The sequence below is a fragment of the Schistosoma mansoni genome, chromosome W (assembly GCF_000237925.1).
Source record: "Schistosoma mansoni strain Puerto Rico chromosome W, complete genome".
NCBI lineage: Eukaryota > Metazoa > Platyhelminthes > Trematoda > Strigeidida > Schistosomatidae > Schistosoma > Schistosoma mansoni.
Genome location: NC_031502.1, coordinates 33,640,028 through 33,662,535, shown reverse-complemented (window position 1 = coordinate 33,662,535; position 22,508 = coordinate 33,640,028). Strand labels below are relative to the sequence as shown.

The 22,508-nt window shown below is 36.2% G+C and overlaps 1 protein-coding gene across 1 annotated transcript in view; it reads left to right on the top strand.

Moving 5' to 3' along the window:
- Positions 1 to 3,536: 3,536 nt before the first annotated feature.
- Positions 3,537 to 22,508, top strand: part of Smp_132170 (putative jumonji domain containing protein) — a gene marked incomplete at both ends in the record, with an annotated part of 42,582 nt that continues 23,610 nt past the window's right edge. Inside the window, 10 exons of the mRNA XM_018789444.1 lie at positions 3,537 to 3,803; positions 3,839 to 4,259; positions 4,430 to 4,738; positions 9,827 to 9,990; positions 11,074 to 11,364; positions 12,686 to 13,098; positions 14,055 to 14,415; positions 15,592 to 15,765; positions 15,946 to 16,062; positions 18,738 to 18,816. Of these exons, the coding sequence (XP_018654887.1) occupies positions 3,537 to 3,803; positions 3,839 to 4,259; positions 4,430 to 4,738; positions 9,827 to 9,990; positions 11,074 to 11,364; positions 12,686 to 13,098; positions 14,055 to 14,415; positions 15,592 to 15,765; positions 15,946 to 16,062; positions 18,738 to 18,816 (2,596 nt within the window). The remainder of the gene's footprint in view (positions 3,804 to 3,838; positions 4,260 to 4,429; positions 4,739 to 9,826; positions 9,991 to 11,073; positions 11,365 to 12,685; positions 13,099 to 14,054; positions 14,416 to 15,591; positions 15,766 to 15,945; positions 16,063 to 18,737; positions 18,817 to 22,508) is intronic.

Sequence of the window (22,508 nt, the reverse complement as noted above, 5' to 3'; positions counted from 1 at the left end):
ATCCTAGATTTTCAATGAGGTTGAAGAACCAAACTTCAGTAGAGTTTTCACCTCCAATGTACGTATGTTCCTCGAAATTGACTTCAGAAAGATTGAGGTTCCTTAGAATCAGGTATGACTGGATTCGAAACGAGCAGAGCAGGAAAATCCTTTCAGCATACGATTGTAGTACTCGATATCAGCAGTCGGCTTTCTGTAGATTACTCCAACCAAACACCTCAAGGTAGTAGACAATCTTACTGAACATTATACAGATTCGTCAAGACCGATAAACTATTGTTTGTGTACTTGATGTACCTCCAGGCAAGATCTCAAGAATAGGGTTACTCCAGCCCAATTCCTGTCTTTCTGTGATCGGGAAACAAAGATACCCCGGCTATCGCTAACTCCTGGTCCGTAAACTGAGAAAATACCCGTGTTTCAGGTATTCCGATCAGATGAGCATTACTAGAATTACTGTGATCACACAGTCCACACATATTAATTGGTAACTTCGCAGTGTTCGTGTAAAAGCAGTTTGTGATTTCAACTACAAAAGCGTGAGATTCCCCGTCCTGTTAGTCTGTATAATTATGGTGAAATTAATAATCAGTGTCGCTTTAATAATAGACCTGATCGTAAAATTGTAGATTTGTCATGATACGATTACCTAATCTATAAGATCTTACGTGGAAGTCACATCATTGTCTATACTGACTCGCCCTACTGTAATCATCGCCAACATATGAAGAAGAACACATTTAGGCTGGAGGTAGAGCACTATATTTGATATGAATAAAATGGATAAGTTACACAAGAATGTCCAGGTTTGTAAGACTGAGCCATGCCATCCGATTTATTGAATCAATGTTCCCCCGTTCTTCATACCTAACCTTCTCTTCGTGTTAACTGTTTAATATAACTCGTTTCAGTAATTATATGCTCGGCTTCAAAAGTCATGTAGTCCGGTTCCAATGCCACTATACTACTCTCCCACCAGAATCAACGTGACGTTGGTTCGATATCGAACTGAGTGGGAGTGTCGTGCGCCAGGGGCTACCAAAAATTAAGAGAATCCTCCGGGCATTCATAAGCTGAGGGATAAATCAGGAAGAAGGAGGCAGCAACTGATGGGGATCTACATGTAGTGATTTCGAAATGCTTGGTTTCGTTCTTAACATAGGAAAAATGGAAATCTACATGAAGATTATATAGGAGTTGAAGAAAGTGAGATTATAACAATTAAGAATGTTTTCGTGTAGAGATATTTTAATTAGTCACCGTAAGATGCATAGTATTAGTCGTTGGTTATAACTTATAAGCAGTATAAGTATTTCGTATTGGGAAATATTAAGAACAATCAATACTGTAGAAATGTTAATAATGGTATTATTTTTGGTCTAAATTGTGAAGCCAAGTAACGTTTATGCCGGTAAGCTATCCGTATGAGTTTATTTCCAATTGCCTCTGCATTAGTAGGCTAGCTCAAAGAACAGAAGTATAACCGTGGAGAAGAAGAACTCCAATTAATGATCCAGTTAGTTTGTTAAGTTCAATACGGATTATTTGGTTACGGGGAGATTTTCTCGACCTCATTATTACTTAACCGTTGTAGAATCTAGTAACACTACTAATACTTACGAATTGTTATCAAAAGTTCTTTCAGTGCGTGAAAAGTGATAATTATGTGAATTTTGGAAAGATAGCCAAGAGCAATTAACTAAACATGAGTGCATTCGTAAGAGACATATTCTAGACTTAATGTTATTTATATTCATGTCTACCGGCTGGTGGTGCGTACAAGTTAGTTCCAACTATCGAGTTTCGCGTAAGTTCAAACATGACTTATTACAAACATAGTGGTTGGGAATCGTTGAAATCGACCAAGCCTATGTGCCATAAACATAGATGCTGTGGTGTTGCACGATGCTCACGACTAAATAAGTCTTTACGAGATGCCAAACAGTGAGTGAACATGTGATTATCAGAGAGAACATAAGTTGTAACCAGGGGGGAGTTAAATCCCAACTCATGTCTATTATAATATCGGGCAGTATTCTTCTTTTCCCATGTGACTTTAGTATATGATTCGACAGTAAGATATCCTCTTTGTCTACAGAGCTAGTGAGCGTTACACATAGTATATTTTGGTGGTTTTGATGCGTAGAGTCCGACCCCTGTGTGAGTAGTGTGACCATCAAAGACTCTATTTTGGGAGTCTCAAGCTGCTTGTTCAACTCTTCTCACAGCATCTTATCATTTTTTCCCTGCAAACTAAGAAGTTTGGGACTGTATTTAAGGTACATGATTTTCCGAGGATCATTGCGGACCGTGATTGTTTTCTCAGGTTTTCGGGAGCCCTCAGGTTGAAAACCTTGTTATTTGTTTCTCAAAGCACGTTTCAGATTCCTACACTCTTTGCTGATCAGTCGGACATTCTTAGGACCAGATTTTACGGCCGAATCACAAGATGATCTCACTACAATACATAGGATGTTCAGCTTCTTAGATGGAGAAACCCCGTCCTTTTTCACTTTGTTAACGCGAGTCCAATCACCTACAGAATTTTCGGAAACCCCTTTCATTCAGGGATCCTGTGCTGGGAGGGCTACGTTTGCTGAGGGAGTCAATTACCGTAGGTGTTATGATGGTGCTGAGTTTCAGCATGTCCGCACTGGTGTCATTGGATGCTCCGTCAATATTAGCGTTGTCGAGGTCCCTCTTCTTGTCTTCACTGCGCGTCTTTGTTTGTTTGCCCGTTACAGGGCTATCTTTTTCCAGGTTTGCTGACTTCTTCCTCAGACCTGTCTAGAGAATGATAATGTTGCTCAACAAAACCTCAGCATTTATGTTGCATGTGACACATGCCCACCTACGATCTGACTTGATGAGTCTGTTGTGGGCAGTTACTGTAAAATCTGTGCATACTTCGTGGAACCAAACTTCGCAATTATCACTGCATGCCAGAGGTAACAGCGAAACGGCATCCGTGTCGCGTGTATGTATGATTATGGTATTGTAAATTGTTTTACAGATCCTAGCAAAATTCTAAGACCGTAAAACAAAAAAACGGTACGCTAAAAATGGATGAAAACGAGTGGCAGAAGAGATCAGGATAAACTAAAACTAATCTTGATGTGAAAAACTGAAAAACCGAATATTAAGCTGAGGCAAAACCACAGTTGACTATCAACGAGGTAACAACTCAAACGGTAAAGTAATTTGCCGAAAGTAAAGCTGAGGACAGATTCTTTGGGTCAAAAATGGTACTTTTTACGTAAGAACATATCAAATGTTTGAGCAACACAAATCACGTTAGGAATGAACTTCCCGTTCGTAAATTACCACCCCGGAGATAAGACTGAAGCGCACTTTTGGAAAATCTGACAGTAAAACCTTACATTTTCCTCCTGCTTATCAGAAAGCTTCTTCTAATACGCCCACGAGCATTTGAACCGTTTAGAGCTGGATTTGAAGAAAGGTCAGTCCGTAGGTCATGTACCGAGATTACGGCCTGGCACAAACTCCGTTTATTGATAAGTTAGAAGTAAGTATGGATGCCACCTTGTGTTGAAATTAAGACCCTTAATCAAGCAACAATTCCAGAAATACCTGTGTACAAACCTACGGTTGCAGAATTCGAGGACTTCAGTAAATGTATTTCCATGATAGAGTCCCTCGGTGCTCATCATGTAGGACTTTGTAAAGTAATACCACCGTCAAATTGGGTTGGGCGTCGCAAAGGTTATGATGATATTGATGAGCGTTTAGTGGAAAAACCTATTTGTCAAAGCACATATGGTGGACGTGGTATATATTTTCAGGTCTGTCTTATTACTTTCCTCAACAATGAGTGTAGGATATTTCGCCCAGAAAAAGTCTCAAATTCAGTGACTTTAAAAATATTGCGTTATCAAATGTATACTGCACCCCCAAGTACAGAGACTACGATCACCTTGAAAGAAAATACTGGTCATCGATCGGCACTAGTCGTCCACTGTATGGGGCTAACGTCAATGGAACTTTGATGGATAGTGACCAGCATATTTGGAACATCTCAAAACTAGACTCAGTACTAAGTCGGGTTTTTGAAGAAGAGGGTGTACAGATACCAGGTGTGAATACTCCATATTTGTATTATGGAATGTGGCGATCTACGTTTCCGTGGCATGTTGAAGATGTAGATTTGTACTCTATAAACTACCTGCATTACGGTTTTCCAAAGTGCTGGTACGTCATACCTCCAGCTTTTGCGCGTAAATTTGAATCCTTTGTTTCCGGTACAAATTTTTTAAAACTAACTGTTTTAAAGAATATTTTAGGTCGGAATTCTTGAAATGTGGTTGTTTTTTAAGGCATAAATGCGTTTTAATTAGTCCTACAGTTCTTTCCCAGTCTGGAATCCCAACTAAAAAAGTAAGATACATTTTCGATCTCATATATTCCTAGATTTTACAACACGAAGGTGAATTTATGATAACTTTTCCTTATGCTTATCATTCCGGTTTCAATATGGGTTTAAACATTGCTGAATCAACAAATTTTGCACTTACTAGGTGGATAGAGTACGGGAAACATGCGAAAATATGTACCTGTTGGGATGATACAGTTAAAATATGCATGGATCCTTTTGTGCGAAGATTTCAGCCCGAGTTATTTAATGATTGGAAAAATGGAAAGAACCTACCACCACATCCTCTCGACGAATATCTGCCAAGAGAAACAAGTCATCATGTTGAGAGCACACTCATGTATCGAGGTTAGTTTACTGAAGATTATCTAGCCTTTAGATAGTGCCAAGGATATATTGGGTATCGAAAACAATGAGCTTACGGTCAAAGGTCCTTCTCTTTTTAAACCTTACTCTTCTGATTCACCGCCTCCCAAAGTTGGCGATCTAAACTTTATTGATTTGCGGTATTCATCAAAACGTAGGTTGTTCTGGTTGAATTTTAATATCTCTACTGCTTTATTTTGTTGTATGTATTTAATATCTTTCAAATAGGTTTTACAATATTCTGACTAACTATATTTATTCGTTAATTTCGACGGTGAATAGCATATATTATGAACACCATGAGTTATGTGACATACAGTGATGTAACACGGGTATAGTATTATTGGAAAGCCAATAAATCTTAACGAATATAAAGAAGATAGTTAAAATATTACCTCACCAAAAATGAGTTTTTTTCTCATATATATATATATATCACGCTGCATCACTGGTTGACCATCGTTCTACCAATTATTTTAAAGGTTGAAATGTTTTGACGGCCCCTGATTACTTAGTCAGAATAGTTACTTTAGCCACAAATATCTTAGATTTACCTAGTTACTTACCTGGTAGTTTGTAGGGTCAGTATCAATATTTTATACTGGTTGCTGTTTGATAGTTACTAAACCAGCTGGAATACTTAAAATCTTCAAATCAAACTTCCTGCCACAAATTTTGAACAGTTGATAATGAGTTACATTCTTTAGTGATATTCCCATCGAAAATCAAGTATTTGGGGTCATTATCTCTAATAGGTTCATAAGTTTCCATGAGTAACGAGCATTGATCCCCTTTCCTACTTCATTATGCACATGATACTCGTGATCTTTTGCTAGAAGGTCATCGATCTGCATATATTTTATGCCACTGATACCTTATTTATTATTATTAGCTGTTAAATTATGATGGAATGCTTAGTGGTTGGTCAACTTAGCTACTATTGTCAGTTTGTTTTTGTGTTGTCCTCATTTGAAAATGCCGTCATTGTACTCGTTTTCTGTGATAAATTCTTAGGCATGTAATCTATTCTATCCAATTATTAGTTTTTATCGTCTTGTAAACTCTAGGAGAGAGGCTTACATTGCTCTCTATGGTGCAGACAAATTATCTGTGGTCCCCTGAATTGATTTCATATCATAGTCTCAGAAATCGTTTTTTTCAAAACCAAAACCCTTTGTAACAGTTGTTCGACTGTTACTCGGTTTATAAATTTGTGTTTAACAGCAAGTTACTTTTCATGACACTGGTCTCTTATTAAAATTTTTTAAGACCCAATAAATCATAAAGTCATAGGCAGTCATTGTGATTAGGTTTTGTTTGAAAGAATGGAATTACTCGGAGGTTACGTGAATTCAATCATGACCATCTTTGAAGCATTCCTCACGTATGGTTGGATCACCGACTAGCAGTGGTGAAGTTAAACTTAGGGAACCAGGCAACTGTGGGAAACCGGCTGTAAGTATTCATCGACTGAGTTAACTAGGGCATGTATTACGTACACTTAATCACTGCCTACCTCGAAGTACAATGTTTTTTGGGTTAGGCGTAGATTGAAAAGTGGAATGAGCATCTAATCAAGGCGTAGCACCAGTCTATAAAATCGCAGTCTGTTAATTTGAGCGGTGTTAGCAGGTGTAGACTACATAGTCGGAGTCCGGAAAATGAAGTGACATGACTCACAGTTGGTCAAAGTGAGGTAGGTAAATTCACTCAGTATCTAACTTTATACCCTGAATTCGGAAACCATTTTTTATTTTGCATTCTGTGAATTCATTCTTTCTGAAACTACGTTCTTTACCTAATTATTGAAGAGGGCAACACCAAAGATTTGAGCAGAATAGCATGAGTTCGTTTTATTTCGTTTGGTTGTCCTCAGCTGCTTACAACCTGTGATATGTAAAAATCATGATTACAAAATGAGTCTGAATTACCTACATGAAAGATTCTAGTTGGAAGTTACTTTGAAGACACATCGGTATAGTATAGCAAGGGTGTAAATAAACTTAAGACTGAATAAAATGTTGTACCTCATATAAAAGAACATTCTACGACATTTATAGTAATCAAAGATCCAAAGGGCTGAAAACAAGTGGTTACGTAAGGAGTAAACACTGATACTAAATAAGAATGAGTAAAGCTTAACTGATTAAAATAGGATTACTAATCTGAAAGATAGTCGAAATAAAAAACACAATTACGCAGTTAATTGAAGGAGAGTTAAAAGGAATTTTTATGATGTAATCAAGGAATATTTGTCGCCAAGGCAAGGAAAGATTAACAACCATCTCCCCTTGGGTACATGAATCAAGCTTCTGATGCCTGATAGCAGCGACTTCAGCAAACTTTAGAAGACTGGAGCTTGACCGATTATCAACCATTTTGAGCGATTGTACGGTATCGACCTAATGTCCTGTATCCAAGAGATGTTCAGTGATTGCACTGTTTAAAGTACTTCTATTTCTTGTTCAAAGGCTTTTTGGAACGTGTTCAAAAATCTAAGGTATGCCCTCCTTTCTGTCCGGCCAATTTAGTTCGTTTGGCATGTACACGCAATTTTGTAAACACAGTTAATGGAAACGCCAAGGGGGTGCTTGTCGACCTTTGATTGGGTTGTTGAACATGTTTCATACAATATCAATAGTTCGGTTGCCGGGTACGTCCTAGCTAATGCGGTGTTAAGCCTCTTGTTGATTGTGCTTGTGATATTTTTGAAGGTGAGACTTGTAGATACTGTTTTTTTAGTCACACCTGTCTTGTTTTCTTTAGGTCCCTCATATTTATTAATAAATTTCTGTGAGTAGCAGTTGTCTCTTAGATATTTTTCTGCGTTTATCAATCCTTCTAGTTTGTTGGCGGTACATTTCTTTTCTACTAAATAAAAGTGTTTTGATCAACTCTTTCTCGTTACTGATTGGGAAAAAACTATTGAAATTTAGGTAAAGATCATCCTTAGTCCTTTTTCAATAAACCGAACGTAAAAGTGCCTTCTCCCCTCCTTTGTATGGCAATGTCAAGAAAGTGGAACATGTCATTATTCTCGTGTTCCATAGTTAAATAGTTCTAACAGGTGGACTGCACGGTGTTTACTGTTGGAGACAATATCGGTGTCATCAACATATCTGGAGTATTCCATCGTTTTGCTAATCGCTTGTTTAAACTCTCTGTTTTCAAGATAACCCATAAAAATTTCTGCCATAATTGGATCTAATAGACTTCCCGTTGCTACACCATCAATTTGACGGTATATAGCGTTATTGAATCGAAATTGAACGTATTTTGTGCACATAAGTAGTACTTTTTTGGATTCTGACCTTGGCAAAGATAGATCAGAATTCCGGCAAATTGTTATTAATGATTCGAAGAAGTGATATTTTAGTGAAAAAGGATTTTACATTAAAAAAAACCATGGGTTTACCAGCAACATTCATGCGATTTAGTCTGTCAGTGAATTTCTTAACATATATGTTGTTAATCTCTAGCGGACTGGTTCTAGCTTATCTGCTAGCCAGCGTTTAACTTTGTGATACGGTGAATCGATCATTCACAGGATGGGTCTAAGGAGGATATCATGTTTGTGCACCTTTGGTGGACCAAATATATGAGCCAGACGTGAACCACGATGTCGTAGATCATTTTAAGTAGAATTAGCAATGATTTTCTTTTTAGAAGTTCTCTAAGCGTGGATGTTATTTGCTTTTCTGTCCAGTTAATTAAATCCTTGTTGGCTTTGTTTGCCTTGAACCTCAATTGGCCTTCTAGGATTGACTTCATCTTAATGATATATTGAGGTGTGTTTATTAAAGCGACACCATAACCTTAATCTGTTTGTATGATCATTACCTCGTCATTTTGTTTAATATTTCCTAAAGCTGTCAGATGTTCTTTGGATATAATATCTGACTTTGATCTAGAAATGAAATATTGGTTTGCAATATCAACTGACTCTGAATTGAACCAGCCCTTCTTTCCCTCATTCATTGGATTTAAATTTTTTGGCTGGTCAAATAAATTTTCCAATTAAGCTTCTGTATAAATTCTGTCAGTAATTGTTTTTGGTATGTGAAATTTAAGTCCCAGTAATAAGGCTTATGTTTTTATATTATTAAGCTTTATGTTCGATTAGTTATAAATAACATTTTCCGAGAGCCCTAAGTTTAGTTGTTCCTTGGTCGGAGTTTTCGATAGAGATTTGTGGAAGTTCTTGCAAACCTTGATTTGAAGATCGTGGATAATGCTGATGGAATTTATCTGACATGCAATATTTAAATCATTGACCACTTCTTCGAAAGCATTGGCCTCAGTTTTCAATCGTGTAGTAAGTAATTTTGTTCATTCAGTGCGCGATTTGGTGATACGTCAGAGGTTCTTAAGCGAAAGTGAGAGCTTACATGATCGCAAAGATTTTACAAATTGACGTGAAAAACGGCGTTTACTCTTTACGTAACCACTTGTTTTCAGCCCTTTGGATCTTTGATTACTATAAATGTCGTAGAATGTTCTTTTATATGAGGTACAACATTTTATTCAGTCTTAAGTTTATTTACACCCTTGCTATACTATACCGATGTGTCTTCAAAGTAACTTCCAACTAGAATCTTTCATGTAGGTAATTCAGATTCATTTTGTAATCATGATTTTTACATATCACAGGTTGTAAGCAGCTGAGGACAACCAAACGAAATAAAACGAACTCATGCTATTCTGCTCAAATCTTTGTTGTTGCTCTCTTCAAAGTGACTAAAGGAACTATGTTTATGAAATTTATCCAATTCTCTCTTATCATCACGTACTTCATCTACTGATCTTGTATTTATCTTGATAATTTCATCTCCATGTGCTTTTATGGAGCGGTAATTTAGGCCGATAAACATATATACCAGGTTATTATATCGTTTGTGACGGACTGGTTGACTTGGATTAGTGGAGTGTACTAGGTTCCATTAGAATAGTCTTTAATCTTTTTTATTTACTCTTCTTATAACTTTCTCGTTATTCATAGTTTGTCGTCAATTTCTTTGTCACATATTCATTTGCTATTTACTTTTCTGAGATGTTTAACTCTAATTTTAGAGTTCGAAATGGCCAAAATTCCTTTTCATATCGCTACTAACCCTCGCTTGTACCCTTTGTGGTGTGGATATCCAGCTAATGAACAGATTGAACGGAATTTCAACATTTTCATTGGAAGTCATAAACCATATTGCGCTGTTTGCTCATTTTTGTGGACTCCTCAGGTGAACAAATCTTAGCATTCTTTTATCGATGACTCTTTGTAAATTTGGGATCTGTATGAAATCTGTACTTTTGGCAGTTGCCTAAGTGTTGGTAAAATAAGACTATTTTTTTTATATGGCAGCGGTTAAGATGTGGTTGCTACATTTCACATCAGCATAGAGGAAATAAATAAGTAAAATAAAAAGCGTGGGATGTTAATTAATATATAGGGTTATATAAACTTGAACATAAGCAATACAAGTTTTTGAGTGAGGTTGAATAGTGGCTTATATTGGAAAATAGGATACATTTTTCTTGCTATCTAAGATGTAAACCCTTACATATAAATAGTAAAATTTGTCCCGGTTGCACAGACAAGCAACTATCTAGACTTATTAATTCAATGGATAAGGTATTGGGCGTTTGAAGTGGAAGGTACTAGGTTCGAGCCTCAGTATGAACATCAACACTGAAATGCATGTATATCTAGCTGATGAGTCCCAAACACGACAAAATCCACCTTTTAAACCCTACTGATAATCACTACCCAACTATACTTAAAAAATTGTGACGTGATGGCAGTATCAAGGTAATCCGCTCAGGATGCACATGCAAAAAAGAAACTGATCAAAATTCACTCACTAACATCAATAACAGGAGGATAATTTTGTTCTTAACTCTAAATAGCCGGTTTTTTGTTTATTATTAACGTAAAATACTTGAGGCCTTATCTAACTATTGACGTGTATCAACATTTTGTATTGATAGTTCCTAGTGTGTCTACTTTGACAGAGTAAATCTGTTAAGTTAATTCAAGATAACAATCTCTAATATTCTAGTGATTCGACTATACTTTTTGAGCACTCACTTAGGTAATAATCTGGTCCACTAACCCGTGTGTCTCAGCTATTCAATATATTTTCCCAATTATGTCTATGTAGAAACGTTTTTGTATCATGGCTTTCGTGTTATGGCTAACAATACTATTAAGTTGTTCTAGGTGTTTGGAAACTATTAAATTGGATTTCAGATCTAACCTATTACTTTACTTTGAGTTTGGAAAAATGCAGTCCACTTATCACGTATGTTATCTATCATTTTAGCATGTTTCTAAGCTTTTATCTAGTGGACATCGAGAAGACAAACTACCTTTATACTCGGAACCGCACATTCCCGAAGTTGCATATCACAGCTATAATTCTTTTGTACAGTTTCCTCCGATAGTTAAAAGTCGTATACTCAGGTGTTTTCGTTGTTGCTTAACTGTACATGCTAGATGTTATGGTGTACAAGATGAAATTGGATTTAAATATGAGTCTTCATCAGAACAAAAATATAATCTGAACTTGAAAAATTCTTGGTATTGTGATGCGTGTATGGCGAGTCCAAAACCCGTAAGTTAATGTGATTTAATGTCTTCTAAATTACGTATTGTAATCGTTATATCGTTGACATGATGAATGAAATGATTATAAACTGTGACAAAAATGTGATTCCATCGGTAATAATATGTACTGTTTTTGTCATAACACAGCGTACCATTCAACAGTTCTGTACTATTTTATTAAACCATCTTTGCAAGAATAATACATCCGCATACTTCAAGTTTTATTTTTTAAGTGACTAATATATATATATATAATATCTTTATCACAGGATGCAATTCTACAGACTTAAAGTAAAATTCGTTCTAATTTACCGCGTTCAGTGCAGTACTAAACTTTGATATAACAGCGTTAAAAAGACCAGTAATAACTAAGTCTCCATATTTTTTGCTCTTTTAAGGATACTTGGGGGTTACGTTGCTCCATCGCCTTGTGAATTAGACCTTTAGGTCAAAGGCTCTGGGTGTGGCCCCCTAAGAAGACCACCTGCTTCGGTCTTGGCACCCGGGCAGTATCCCAGCCCTCACACAAACTGAATAATTTATGTGGCGCATATATATTTGGTGCCCTCCTGTACCAATGTTTATGTGTTTAAATAAATAAATAGCTGCTTACCAAATAATTTAACCACTGTTTGATTTCTCCTCACTCAATTTCAGATTTTTATCCAAAATTGTATGATAAAGGTGACAGTATAAATAATATCTAAGTCTGCTATACTACAATAGCAGTGTTTCACGCAATTTAATATCTTATAAGTTGAAAAACTAAAAATAACAAATTCTTAGTAGACACCTAATAAAGTTCATAATAATTGGTGTAATGTAGTTGGCCAATTGAAATATACCGACTAAGGTAAAAGCACTTGTTCTTTTTAATAAATACTATTGCATCATGGAGTCTATCAGTATGTAGTTCTATAAAACTTGGTGATTTTTTGACAAATCATTTTTAATTTTCAGAAAGGTTGAAGAAAAGATTTTTTAAGTCCCCTACGATAAAATTCAATATTATTTGATGTTCATTTTAATTAATACTGATGACTTTTCCAAGCCAAGCGAATTGATATTTTACGATATTTTATTGGCTCTCAACTGGTTAACATGTGTGTACATATGGTGTTTCGCCGACCACTTTCAAACACCTAGCATTTCAACATAGCCCACTTGATGTCGAGTGAATTAGATAAGTAGTTGCATTGCAAATTGATCTATAGGATCTGACCAGGACTAAAGGACCAGATAAACATGACACTGATTACTACTCAATAATCAACCAATTATATATATATATCTTTGAGTTTGTTCATTTGCATCTGATTATTTTACAGACATGCGTATTTTGTTATATGCGCGGAGGAGCAATTAAAGCATTAGCCAACATCAATAATACATTTACTGGACGACCTTACTGGGCACATTTAGTTTGTGCACTAATTACTCCAGGTTGCTATTTTAAAGATGTACCTAAACGATTGGCATTTATTTCTGAAGATACGATCAAGTCAGCTGTATCTTTAGCCATATTATATTCAAGCGAAAGTAATGAACGTGTGATTAATGAAATGCAAAATATCAGTTCCCCAAATCACGTATCTGAGGATATTCCTTTCAAATCTTCATGTCATTTACAAAGGAATTTGAAACTAATGCGCAAGAGACCACCTAATGTTAATAACAATATTTTACGAGATTATGAATCACATGATCAAGGAAGTAAAACGCGTCAATTAAACAAATCAAAGTTAGTTGTCTTTTATAAGATAATTATTTAGGTTTGCTGTTTAGTGGCACATAATTCCTTAACATAAATAATTTTATTTGCAAAGGTTTGTATTATCTGGTTGTTGATGTTTCTACTGAAATCTGATCAATCCTAGTTGACATATGTTCATCCTGTGAGGATTGCCTCGATATAGCCATTATAATATTTATGTGTATAGAATAGATGGAATATGGCTAGCAGTGGAATCCAGAAAGCATGTCTCATTCTATTTGCGACCCGTTGAACAAGTTTGTGGCTATCTAGACTCAGTAGCTGGGTAGGTGACTCGTCGGAGTTTGATACTAAAGGTACTGGGTTTGAATTGCGGGGTGGACATCAACTCTGGGATTCAGATTTACTCAAATAATGAGTCCCAAGTAGAACGAAATGTGCCTCCTGAACTTTACTGCTAGTCATATTTCATCTATTCTAAAATGGATTAGTCTTGTAAACACTCAGGATCGTCACTGACCATCTTAGTTTTGCTAAACAGCAACTAGCTAATTGTCAAGCTCTTGATCAGAGATCACTGCCAAATCACGTTACGGCCTACCATGGATAGCTTCTAATGTTCTAACTAATCAGTTTAGAAATCTCACGTTACTCTACCTTGACATGCAATCGAATATATTCTTCCTCCCGAAAATCACCTTCCCTGCTTATCTTTGAGTGAGTGCGTTATCGAACACTTGGTTATCAATGTTAACGGATTCTGCTCTATGTAGGACACCTGCGGGTGTAATTGTTTTGTTTTTTCTTTTCATCAGTTATTTAACCACCAATTACTGTTGATAATAATATATGACTAAAAATAACAAAACTATAAGTAGTAAATTGTAAATGATAAAAATTTCTGTGAAAAAGTCTAGTTCCTTAAGACGTTTTTCTAATACATATATTCGACTTCCCCTTTTTTCTTCTCTTTTATTTCACAGTAATCGTTTTTCACGAAAGCTACTCAACACTGCTTCCACAACTTCAGTTGATTTTAATGTAAAAAAAATAAAACCATTCATTCAGAACAATGACAATGAAATTTCTAGTGTTCATCATTCTGACAATATTAATATACCAGTTGAAACTGGAGGCAAATTTACATCATCTCTTCCTTCAACATGTTTTGTGTGTCAATTACCTGGGAGAGGATTTCTTCCATTGGCTTCTTGCTGGTATAATGGTTGTTCTACACAGTTTCATGTTACTTGTGCTCAAATGGCTGGTATTGTTATTGGGACTGATGTATATCCTCGGTTCTTTTATATCGCATGCAGTAAACATCCTACTAACTACGATCACGTAAGGTTTCTCATAGTGCGCTTATATTTATCAATACAATACTCATTATTTGTGATATTCAGTCAAAATAGCATATGGTAAATAATGTTTGACAAAATTTATTATAGTTCACTATATTTCCTGATTTTCACATAATGTCTGGTACCTTTTTTGAATTTTTTGATGCCAAGATACTAGAATTTGATGTTAGTGCAAGCGGGCCGAAGGGTAAAATAACTTCATCTCGTGTAGAGGAACTTTTAATTTTTTTCTTAAATACAGCAGTATGGTTCTTTCCCCATTATTTAGCTGTGGTGTTTGTTTATTTATGATAGGAGACATGTCGTAGATATTTGATGATTAGTTATTGTAGAAGTAACTGACTTTAATGGGTGTAACGATCAATGACCAAATTTCAACACAAAGTGAGAAGTAGGGAAGACTGTAAATTTTGCATTGACTAAAGAGTATGAGCTTGAGTAATGAAACCAAGATCTACCAGCTATCTATCTTTTAGTTTTCTGATATTTTTACAGAAATTGTCAGTCTTACAGAATTAGTGTCACTAGTCTATCGAAACCGATGGCCAAAGTTTTTATGTAATATTAGTAAAAATTGGTAGTAGTATCTTGAATACATCTATACTTCTATGTTGTAATTCCTTGATATATTGAGTACATATGATGTACGTTCCAGTAATTCAAGCTATCTTTTGGACTCGGATTTATTCTTCATAGTATATATATATATATATATATATATATATATATATATCACCGATAAAATCTAATCAGGAATTGTTAGACAATTTCAAAGTAAGCTGAAAAAATTGATTATACAGGAGTATATAAACTTTTGGTTTGATCAGAATTTATGTGGATCTACCAATATTAGGAGCTGTGGTGGATCTATAAATAAGTTCAGTAAGTTGTATCATACTAATCATAGAACAGAAGTGCCCTAGATATTTGATCATATATGGAATGGAAAATACACACTTCTGGACAGTTACAGACCAAAAGAATGTACAATAATCCACGATTTGTATTAGTTTTTAAATCATTTTTAGTTCCTACTAGACTTTTATACCGATGGTCACAGATTATTATTTTCCAAATAATCTACCATGACCTTTTCTACTAATTCAGAAGTATTCATTCATATTTAATCTTTTGCTTCTCTTTTAAATACAAAAAGCCGAATTTCCACGATCACGGTTCCGTTTCCCCAGGAGATGAAGTAATGGTACAACAAACCAGTGATCCTATATTTTCATCCGCTATTGCTATCCGACGAGTAACTCCTTTATACTGCCGTATTTCGTTTCCTGATGGAACCTTCTCATCGGATACACCACCAGAGTATTTGACAGTAGGAACACTTTTTAACCTTTAATTTTATATATCTTTATAAATTGAGATTATTAGAGTAGTTCACAAATTATTGTGAATGTTAATAAGTATTCTTAATTATTTATACCTACTAGTGCTTATTATTGAATGAAATTAATGTTTTTAAGGGTGGTAATGAATCTAATCTCTTCACTTTTAGAATGTTAATTGGTTCAAAGATGGACCTCCAGAAAAAGGATCACTTGTTAAGGTTTTATGGGACGATGGAATGGAATATATGGGAACGTATGAAGGTACTACTTCTGAACAGTGGGAAGTAAGTGCAATTATTGATTGAACATTGGCCATGTATTGAAGTTGCAAAACGGTCACATTTATTTCCTTTACACACATTTTATCAAATAGTCAGATATTTGAGTTAAGCATATATTGGTGTGACGATGTGTAGATCAGTTTTCCATGTTTTCCGCCAAGAAGATCAAAGGTTGCCTAGTCTTTCGTTATTACATGTTATTTTTTTGAAGGATAACGTCGATGACATTTTTCTAATTCATATTTTCGCAACAACCTTTCTTGTTATCTGATTGATCGTTATTGTTTTTTAGTTTACTAACGTTGTTAAGTGCTTCAGAGTCATTACATGTCACTGTATAAACAGTCGTTCAGTTTTCGGCATTTGTTCGAAATGTAAAGCTCTCTTGGAAGTTCAAACTTCTCTATCTCTTTATTGGCGGGTAGATTGTGGTAGTGGTAGTGTCATCGTCCGGTCTATTTGAGTTTATCCGTTGTGCTCATACTGGGGGATTCCCAATCGTTCATAAATTGAACTCACTGTAGACCATCCGGAAATCCCAATATGTAGTCGTTTTTATCAATACTTAACAGTTTCACATCTGTCTGGATATCATTAGTTGACTTGGAATACAAAAGGTTATATTCATAACTTTAAAAGCCCTCCAATACTCTTTTGCTCCTATTATCAAACCCATATAACCGAAAGAATCGTAAATGTTTTAATGAGGTCAGGCAACCTTCCAGCAAATAACAAGTTATATTTATACATATATTAGACAACATATTAAGAATAAATTTCACTAACAAACCATTCAATATTATACAGTGGTGTCTAGTGATCGAGAAAATAAAAACGTTGATGTTGGAATTTAGTTTAATTGTATTTTTTATTTATTCATCACCCGTTTTAAATAACACCGAATATACTGTTAAGAGCATCCACAGCATATGAATACGCTCTCTCAGTAAACGCTTATGAGCCTATTAGCTTGCTAGCTGCTCTTGGATAAAAATTGATCATTTCATTAATTATTCATACTAAATGCACCTTCAATCAACATGTTATGTATTATATTGTAATGAACGAAAACTCAGGTACGGTAGACCAATTTATTGTTATATGCAAAATTACACAGTGCCTTTACAAAATATGAAAATCATACATTAAATACATTATTTGTACATCTTCCTTCAGTTGTCCTTTACGTACTCCATTATTCTCTCGATTCTTTTGTTATTCTAGTTGCTATCTGTTTCGCTTTCTCTTCTCTTTAATTCATTGTTTTACTGGCAAACATCCCACTTCTGATTGCTGCTACATACTACTTAAATCTGTCAACATACGTAGCGTACACCACAATCATCCTTCCTTCAAAAGAAGGTCACTTGCGGTTAATCTGCTCAACGTATAGCTTTCTAGGTTGTCGCGGTCTGTGCCATGCCATTCGTCGAAATGTCGGATCCGCCGGCGCGTTGACCTCCCAGGGCGTCTAAATCCGATGCCAAACCAGCACCAAAAACGTCTCACGTCTAGTAAAACAAAGAGAAGAGGAAGGAAAACTAAAAGAAATAGGAACAACAACAGAATTGAAAGAATAATGGAGTACATAAAGGAGAACTAAAGGAAGATATACAAATAGTGTATTTAATGTGTGATTTTCATATTTTGTAAAGGCACTGTGTAATTTCGCATATAATAATAAATTGGTTTACCGTACCTGAGTTTTCGTTCACGACAATATTTCTCACTTTAAACATATTTTCACTTTTATAGAACAGATAAAGAAAATTACACTGAGTTTCGTTCGATTCAGTTTTCTTTAATGTATGTCTCAAGTTGACATGGTTTGTGGCTTTTCACGTACTTAAACAGATAATTCCAGAGTAAAAACATGTTTAGAAATCAGATTTTGATATAGAATCAATTGAATCTACAGTAAATGTGTTGATATGAGTAAAATGTCTGTTGTATCTATCCATGATCCAATGTGACTGCAAGAAATAAGCCGAATATCTAGGCATTAATTCTATTGGTGAAGGGATAATTTATAGTGTTTATAACCTCCAATCGTTAATCTATTAAGTGAGTCATAATTATACCTTTGTGTTCATTACTGTTATAGGAGCGTGTCACTTTTTCTGACTGATAAGAAAATACTTATTCTACTGGTCAGCTGTCTTGTCTTCTAATATAAGTTCAATTTGAGGGCTCGTGTCCAGTAATTCGGTCTCTGAATCAGTCATTTATTTAGTTTGTATCATTTCATCCATCTCATCCGTATTATTATTATTATTAATGGCTTCATTCATGGATTGGATCAATTTATCATAACAACAAAAAACTCATCAAATGACGAAAGTCTTGTTTATTATATGTAACTGCAGTTGATTGACAACAATTTTAGTTTTTTGGAATATATTTTACAGCAGAAAGTTTAATGAATTCATCTCCTGCGTCTAATTTATGGAGGTCATATTATTCTTTTTTACATGTTATCCCTTTCGAGTAACTATTCATTTCAGTATCAAGATTACAATCGGTAGTCAAGCAAGTACATTAAATATATATTTAGTGTTGTTGTTCAACTTTTTAAAAATAAAGTATCTCATTTATTTATTTTTCATTCATTCAGACTATTCTCATAGCTTTTCCCATAGTTTCAATTTATTCAATAATTTGTTTCCACTTCACAACAGGTTCAACTGGAATCTGGAGAGATTAGAGTATTTAATCGTGAACAGTTTTATGTACAACCAAAAACTAAATATTCAGATAGTAAGTCAAAACAATGTATAATGTTCTTTGTTTTATCCATTCGTTTTATCAAATTTTTAAATAAATGTAAGAAAAATAATTGCTAACCTTTATGAGATTGTTTTGGTTACAAACTAAATTATATACTCCCAAGTATGATATTTAAAATCAAAAGTAAATAAAAGTCACGGTTTAGTATTTTATTCAGCAGTCTTCTAGTTGGTTACTAACTAACCTATGTGACTAAACTCTGAACTAAATAAATGTCGATTTCAATTCAATAACTGATTCTTATTGTTGAGTGTTATACACTTTGAAGATGGTCAGCTGAAATTAATCATTGGCTCGTTTTATTTAATTAAGCTAGACTTGGATGATAAAGTCTTTGGAGTTAACTTATATGATAAGTTTTTGTTGAGTTGCCATTCCTCGTGGACCAGCCAGTTTTGTCATTAAGTTTTCCAGCTCTCATCTCGTTCTGACCCATTATAATATGATAAAAAGTTATTTAAATTATTAAATCCTCTACTTAATTACGGCTAATATGGTATTCGGCTTCCGTACTCAAACGCGCAGAACCCACAGTTGCAAAGTCGAAAAAAGAGAAATGCATTTATTTAGTAAGTGTCAAAAATGTACAGAAAAAAGGTGTATTTATAATTTATTGGTGTGTGTTATAACAATTTTAATCCAGCCAATCCACTAACTTATACAACTTTTTAAGTATACCATACCACTTTGATATTCCAGAAAGCTTTATCGAAATCTGATTGGATGAAATCTCTTCGGGTCCTTTATGGCCTCTTCAGGATTTTTTGCGCTTTCTAGGAGCCGTCCCAACACCTCGAATTAAGATTCCTCTCTGCAGTCTGCTTGTACCTTGCGGCTGCATTCCATTCTTTCTCTGTCTTCTTTATCCACCCCTTCTTTCTTTCATTCTTTAAGTTGTCCTTCGGCGTTTCCGCCATTGAAGTATTGTAGTGAAGAACACAGGTGAGGACAGCAGATTATAATTGGCACAAAATTACAGTTCTATGGTAAAATAGAAAAACTATACTCTAATGCTTCATTTACAAAATGTTCGTTAGCTGTTACAGACTTCATTGTTCCTGCATTCCCATACCAATTGCTTTCTGTTCCCCTTTTTTCCTTCTCAAACTTCTGCTATCAGACATTCTATTCGTGACTCGCGACATATATAGTTATGTTGATATAATTGGCGCATACCACACTCATCCCCTCTTTTAATAAGCTGTTCTCTCCGTTTTTCCGATCGCCGTACCTGTCTTTTTTGATGCTGTTCGTGACTCGCGCTCATGATGCTCTTGAAACCATCTCCGCAGTTGACTGGCATTTACGCGCTTTTGCTTGTTTGCTCTCCGGATCGTGTAAACCGAGTCACGTCTCTCCGTGACAATTTACTGTCCTTCCCACTTCGGGATTAGCTTTCCTGATCCTGGTCCCCTAGCTATGTTACCTTTCCGCTCTCTACAATTTACCTGGTCCTTCACTGCAAAAAGCTTCCACGTTCTTCTCGGCTGTTCCGCTTTCTTTGTGTCTGATATTTGTTTCTTTACCACGTTCCTTATTGTCCCCCTCCTTTTTTTTTCTTAACCTTGTTGTCGTCCACTTCAGTTGTAGTGGGCAGGTCTTTTGGAAGTCGTGGCTGTCTGCCACACATAAGCAGAAAAGGTGGCTTCCAGGTTGTTCCTTGTGTGGAGGTACGATGTGCCAGCAAAATCAATGGTAACTCTTTCTTTCAATTTCCTCCTTAAGATGCTAACCATTCCTTTAACGTCCGGTTGTCCCTTTCTGTTAGCTCGTTTGTCTGAGGGTGACACGATATAGTTCGTATCCTCTTGATGCCAAACTGCTTTAAACGGGCTTTACACCCGTCACTTTCGACACAGGGACTCTGGTCGGTTAATATCATCTTAGGTATTCTGTGACACGCTACAATATGCCGGATTACTACTTCGGTCACTGTTTTCGCCCGCTGGTGTGCAATGGGTACAGTGTCTACCCACCATGTAGCATGTTCCGTCACCACTAGCAGGTACTGGTTACCGCTCACCGTACATGGAAACCGTCCCATCACATCCACTGACCATAGATCACCGACTGCGGTTATTGGGATTGACTGTAATGGCGGTTGTGTGTATGGATCGCTTTTCATTAGTTGAGACTGCTGGCAAGTTAACACGTATTGAGCCGCGTCGTCTCTCATGCTTGGCTAGTATGCACTTTGTCGTAGTAAATCCGTCGTTCTCGCGATATCTGTATGCGCTACCTGGTTACACTTATGTATCATCTTACTCTGCCAGTCCTTCGGGATCACAGCCATCCAATTTTTGTCATCGTCCTGCCAGATCAGGGTTCGACATGCGTTCACTTTCAGTCTTTCCTTTTGCCGAAGCAACATTATTACCTCCTTGTCCATTGCTCGTTTGTCGACGTCTGCCCCCTCCTTTATCACTCTGATTACCTATCGAATTTAGGGTCAGCTTCCTGCTGCCGGACGAGTCCTAGTGGGTCTCCTTATATACTATTCACTGCGTATGCTGTCAATGGAAGCTCGGCTTCCTGTCTGGTCTTGACAAGTAGTCCGCCATTACGTTTTCCTTTCCGGGAACATGACCGATACTGAAGTCATACTCCTGTGGATGTATCATTCATCGCGCCAACTTCCCACGGGGATCTCTTTCCGCTTTCAGCCACTGCAGGGGTTTATGTTCAGTCTTGATATGGGATCGTCTACCTAAAAGGTACGGTCTCCATTTGTCTACTACCCATACAATTAGTAAACATTGGTTTTCGATCATTGAATAGTTCTGTTCAGCTGGTGTGAGAACTCGACTCGCGTATTCCACCACTCTGTCAGACTGACACAAGACGGCACCCATACCATGACCATTTGCATCTGTGGCCACTGTAAACGGTTTCTCGGATTCAGGCAGTCTCAGCGTAATGTTTTTGATTCGGTTGGACGTTTGTTTGGGAGGGGGGGTCTCAGTCCAGGTAAACTTACTGTTCCTCAACAACTTCTATAGGGGTGTTGCTATTTCGCTGAAGTTCTCGACGAACCGGCTGTAAAACGCTACCCTTTCCGGTCACTGTCTCAAATTCCTTTGTGAATTAGGTACTACAACGTTCTTTATGGTTAGAATTTTCTCCGGCAGTGGTTTTATTTCTCTATTTCCCACTTTATGCCCCAACAACCTGACGCTACTTTTCTCTATCTGCTACTTGTCCTTATTAGTTCAAGGTCCGAATTCTTCAATTCTCTTTAAGACCGCTTGTACATGCTTGACGTGATCTGTTTCTGTCTGGCTGTACACAACTACATCGCCATACACCTCGACGTTATCTAGATCCCTGAGCAGCAGCATCGTTAATCTTCTGAACGTAAATGGTGCATCCGCCAAGCCAGACGGCATTCGTTCAAATTGATACTGTTTATCACTTGCAATAAATGCTGTCTTGTTTCGATCGCTCTCTTTTATAGGCAGTTGCCAATAACCTGACCGCAAATCCAGCACTGTAAACACTGTAGCATTCTGCAGTCGACCTAATGTTTCCGCTACTCTTGGCATTGCACAAGGTTTCAGTTCTGTTATGGTATTCAGTTCTCTAAAATTGAAACAATTTATACTTTCTATTCAGTTTCTTTACTATGAGTACCGGCGAGCTAAACGTGCTGTCCGCTTTCTGTA